This window comes from Daktulosphaira vitifoliae, unplaced genomic scaffold (genome assembly GCF_025091365.1).
Source record: "Daktulosphaira vitifoliae isolate Bord-2020 unplaced genomic scaffold, ASM2509136v1 Scaffold_4, whole genome shotgun sequence".
Taxonomy (NCBI): domain Eukaryota; kingdom Metazoa; phylum Arthropoda; class Insecta; order Hemiptera; family Phylloxeridae; genus Daktulosphaira; species Daktulosphaira vitifoliae.
In genome coordinates, this window is record NW_026099575.1 from 39,774,562 (window position 1) to 39,780,019 (window position 5,458).

Here is a 5,458-nt window from a genome sequence, read left to right on the forward strand (position 1 = left end):
ATTCTTCGGGGTCAACAAGCGTTGGAGCAACACAAGTTGATATGCGGCAAGAACAAGCCTATTTTACCCGTTATGCCGGCGGAGAGCAGTAAGGTCGAATATGACGCATGGGTAAAGACGCAACGGTTACCGTTCGTCATCTACGCCGATTTTGAGGCCTTACTGGAGAAAACAGACGATCGTATGGGTGCATACACCAGGACTGTGCACACTCACCATCCCATGAGCTATGGGTTCATGGTGAAAACATCGGACGATGTGCCCTCGGAGCTCCTCGAACGCTATGGTATACCACAATCACCGGTGATATACCGTGGGTCCGAGGATCGCGAAGAGGTCGCCAAGGCATTTGTGATGGCTGTAACTGAAGTGACGCGCAACATTTCTAAATTGTTGCGCAAAACCAACGTTCCCATCCAAATATCTATCGATGATGTGTGCAGGCACGGGGAGAAAGTGGTATGCGACTTGTGCTGCATGGCATTCAAGGATTCTAACTCCAAAGTCGCAGACCACTGCCATCTATCGGGCTGATTCAGACAGACGTTGTGCAATGCATGTAACCTGAAAGTAAAGACGGTCAATTTTGTGCCGTGCTTCTTGCACAATCTTTCGGGTTACGACGCGCATTTCATCGTCACTGAATTGGGGTACGACGACCAAAGGATTTCGGTCATACCGAATTCCGAGGAGAAGTATATTTCGGTCACGAAACACGTGACCAATAACTTCTCCATACGGTTTGTCGACACCTTCCGATTCATGGCCTCCTCCCTGTCCACCTTGGCCGGTAACCTAATGACACCCGACTTTGTTAAATTCCGGGAGACGGCCAAGGTGTTCCGCCCGGAAGACATGCCGTTGGTGACGCGTAAGGGCGTATACCCCTACGAGTACACTGATAGTTGGGCTAAATTGGAAGAAACTTTTTTTTTCTCATAAAATGCATACGGCAGTGACCATTAATATATTGTAACATCTTTGGAAATATGCTGACCTAAGCGTCTGGCATCCGATGATAAGATTCACACGACAATAATCATTAGTGTGCGATGACCTCTTTGATGTTTGAAATATGCTGACCTAAGCGTCTGGTAACCGATGATAACATTCTTAGGAATTATAATGTCATAACGACAGACGTTGTCTTTGTTCTTATAAAATGTAGACGGTAATGCGGATTATAAAATGGCGGTTGGTTTCAAGTTAAGTTTCATTACCCCTTCGCTCATTAGGACGTTGAGGAGATCCCCTACCCCCAACGACTTAGGTTAGTTTTCATTGGGTTTCACACATTGTGCGCACCTCACGCCCAATTGTCTTAATAGAGTTTGTTACAAATCGTTCAAGGAATAGTCAAGTGTGGTGGCGGCGGTCGCTACTTGACGTACACTATTTCAATGTAATGTATACATTAAATGATAAACGCAGTGAAGACTCGGGGGTGCTGGTAGTGGGGGTGCTACTTTAAATGTAATACCTCTAGTTATAGGTATAAAAAAATTGTCAAATTAAATATAATAAAATAAAATGCGATACACATATTATTATTTTAAAGGCGCAGTAGAAAATAATAATAATAGCGATTATACTATTATAGCAACCTAAACATAGTAATTCTAAAAATATATTACCAATTATAGTAATTATATTAATTATATAATTAATAGTAATATACTAATATTAACGAGATGTTTTTCTAAGCATCTGGTGGTAGGCAATGATAAAATACTATGTAAAAAATAAAAATGCAGACGCCTATGAACGTTATAATATAGCGGTACCTTTGATGTAGGAAATATGCTTCCCTAAGCGTCTGGTTACCCATGATAAATTTCTTAGAATTTATTATGCCATAACGACAGACGTTGTTATTGTTCTCATAAAATTCTGACGCCTATGAACGTTATATTATAGTACTGATGTCGGAAATATGCTTATCTAAGCGTCTGGTAGGCAATGAAAAAAATTCTTAGAAAACGTTGTTATTTTAAGTTGGATTCATCCCCGCCCATTACAGTTTAGTTTATGTCAAGATTCATTACCCCCTTCCTATGTAGGAAAAGTTGACGGAGACCCTGTAGCGTTAATATTAAGTAATTGAATTACACTATTTCAATGTAATGTGTTCGCTTATCAATGAACATTATCAGTTCCGTTATCAGTTCACATGAGGTTTACATTATCTTCTAGTAGATGACACCTTAGAAGGAGACAACCATATTGCTACCTCCCCTCACCACAGACATTAAGTTATAAATCGCATGCGCACTTTTAACCGCCATTTTGATTGATCTTAACATCCCTACCTAAGTCATCTATTACTTCCACTATCGTGGTATCACGCCTCCTCCTTACCACCACCATCATAGGACCAAACCTCCCCTTACCCCATCTGTGATAAGACCACGCCTCCTCCTTTCCCCCACCATCATAAGACCACGCCTCCCTTACCCCCACCCTCATAAATCCAATCCTTCCTTTCCACCACCATCGAAAGACCACGCCCACTGTGTGACCTTGACCACGGTCAATACCCCCACCATCGAGAAACCACGCCCACTATATGACCTTGACATTACCCCCATCATCGAGAAACCATGCCCACTGTGTGACACGCCGCCCCCGACCACGCCCACCCACCGATGGGTGGGTAGGTGAAGGGGTGAGGCGGGGGGGCCTAGAATTCCCTAAATTACCCTACTGGCGTCATCATAACATTTCATTTTTTATTCTATTATATAATACAACAAGTTAGAAACAGAACCAAAATATTTTAATGAATTATCATTTATATTGAATTCAAAGCATAAAGTTTTTGATAAATGAACTTGATGAGAGGGCCTCTTATATTAAAAAAAAAATACTTAACGTTAGCCAACTCGACCATTCAGTCGAGATATTGCATTTGCTGCCCCTGAGATCGTTAGAGCCATGTAGTTCAAAATATAATAATGTAAATTTAATATCTTAAGACTTAATTATAAAAAAAAAAAACTTATATCTAAGTAAAATAGAATAAAAATAATCTATATTTGAATGAAACAACCTAATATTCGCAAAAATAAAATGTTCTAATTAGACAATATTTAACAACTAATTTTGATTAAAAAATAAATAATATAGTTTTACCTCCTGTAAAGGTGGGTTTTTAAAAAGAAATCCGTTCGAAAAACTAATTGCTAGATACATAACAATGAAAATAGAGAAATACATTTTTCATTTGACAAATTCGGTGTTTTCGAATGAAACTGTTAAGAAAAAAAGTTGAAATGATAGATTAATTGAAATCCTACTTACTTTATAAAAATACTGTGTTTTTTTAATGTCAGTAACGCAGTTTTTTGAGTATTTTTAAAATAGCAATAAAATAAATGTACTAAATTTAATTTTGTTTTTAATATTTAATATCAGTTATTTAAAACTAAGTAAACATTTTATTTATTGTTTGTTATAGAACCATTAATTTTATTGTCAACATTCCACTAAAATACTAGTAAAACCATTATTTATATTAGTTATTAATTTACAAAATCACATATGTTTTTTAAAATATATACAAAAATACCTGCTCAACTTAAAGTAAAGAAGTAAATTATTTGTTTTATTTTATTGATCTCGTGATCTTATTTACCTCATTTTGTATTATTAGTGACGTGATTTTAATGAAACTTAGGAAATAAGAAAACAGACGTCATACAAAGTATTGAATAGATTTTGGGACGCTTTAATATATAATAAAAATTGATCACTTTCTAATATTATTTAAAATTAAAACTATATTAAAAATATTAAACTCAAAAAAATTACTAAAAAGTCACGGATACATATTTCTCCACCATCTTGACCGAAAAAATCCCTTAATATACTATTATAATAGATAGCTAGGGACAGGATCATCGACAAAAAATAAGCAAAAAAAATGGATCTTGGCTGATGCATTATGAATTCTGGGCGTATGTTTTTACAAACGAACGTGAGTAATAATATATTAAATATATTAAAAACATTTTACTTAAAAACAATTTCATTATACAGTTATATTAATAACTAAGTCTGTAGTACTAAACAGTACAAAGAAGAGTTTTACATATTAAATATATACAGCAAATTTAGTATACGCTATGGTATTTGTAGCTGGTTGTACTATGTATGGTATGTAGTAGGCTGTTTATAAAAGTAGTAGGGACACGGTGTCGGTTTACCGAACAGTGTATCCTAGGTTCTTATAATTTCGATTAAACAAGTCTGAACATGTTAAAACCTGTCTTAACGCGTTCAAATCCCTGTTCATCCTGTTTGAACCCCGTCTGCTTGTGTTTACAACTGTTTGTATCATATCTAACGGCGAAAATTAGACTATTAATTACTATTGGGTTTAAATTAGTTAATAACTTCACCGTGGTGTAAGCATAGCGCTCTAATCGTTATAAGATTTTCTATATAAACAGACGTTACTTTAACTTGTTGGTAATGTGTTAAGTCGATATTTGTATACTTTAAGAATGGCTGGTTCTCTCGCTACAATTGCCAAATTCTATAACAAACAAACATTTGCTAAACCCCAACCTCACAGTGAATTAATCGATTGCACTGATTACGTTTTGAATTTCAATCCTCGTAAATTCGTTCAGATAGGATTGGATCCAAAAGATCGATTTAACGTAACTATTCGTTTACTATCGTCAACCCGTTACATACTTATAACGATAGATTTCCTACAACGGATTTATACGTTGATGAGTAATATTCTGTCCCTAATTCTCGACCCGGTATCAAGACAAAGGATTATTTTACTCAGTGATGAATACCTTACACTCTCAAAGACTACATTTCAAGGAGAGTCTTCACTAGTCTTTGGATCATANACGTTTCAAGGAGAGTCTTCGCTAGTCTTTGAATCACAAGCACAAGATGAATGCCGAGTGTTACTCACCCAATCAGACATTTTAAAACTCAGCGCTTTGGAATGTTGTATCTTTGAGACTATCAATCAAAAGATGACTGTAATTCAACCATTGGTTCTACAACAGTTGGAACAGATGGCTCAATATATGAAATCTCAGTATGAAGTAAATGTGGAAAACAAATGTATGTTGATCAATGCGGTTTCGGATTATACGATTAGAAATAGTTTACCCAATAGCGATCTGAGCTACATAAGCCAAATAAAACAATTTGCAAGCCAGCAGTTGGAACAACGGTGGACGATGCTGGAAGAATATACTAAAGAAATGGTGAATTACATTTTTTTTTTCTAACTGAATAGAACATATTTAATAAATATATTTCATTTTTTTTTTTTCAGTCTTCTAATGGAGAAAACGTATGCTCGACATTTTTTGGGTCGTTGGCCGATGATACAACAGATGCAAATATACAGTCGGAAACAATCATACCATCAAGTACAAACAACCAAGAAATACCAACAGTAGTTGTTAGTAATAGCTATCCGTCG

At 35.8% G+C, this 5,458-nt stretch overlaps 2 protein-coding genes across 6 annotated transcripts in view; one reads left to right on the forward strand and one right to left on the reverse strand.

Moving 5' to 3' along the window:
* LOC126905539 (uncharacterized) overlaps nt 1–3,292 on the reverse strand; it is a 19,418-nt gene extending 16,126 nt beyond the window's left edge. For 3 of the 5 annotated variants that reach the window (XR_007704030.1, XR_007704029.1, XR_007704028.1), the window contains exon 1: nt 3,133–3,292. The gene's annotated coding sequence lies outside the window, so the exon portion shown is untranslated. The remainder of the gene's footprint in view (nt 1–3,132) is intronic. The other 2 variants (XR_007704027.1, XR_007704026.1) reach the window with 1 other exon arrangement.
* Nucleotides 3,293–4,505: 1,213 nt separating this feature from the next.
* LOC126905064 (uncharacterized) overlaps nt 4,506–5,458 on the forward strand; it is a 12,440-nt gene continuing 11,487 nt past the window's right edge. Inside the window, exons 1-2 of the mRNA XM_050684456.1 lie at nt 4,506–5,237; nt 5,309–5,454. Coding sequence (XP_050540413.1) covers nt 4,506–5,237; nt 5,309–5,454 — 878 coding nt within the window. The remainder of the gene's footprint in view (nt 5,238–5,308; nt 5,455–5,458) is intronic.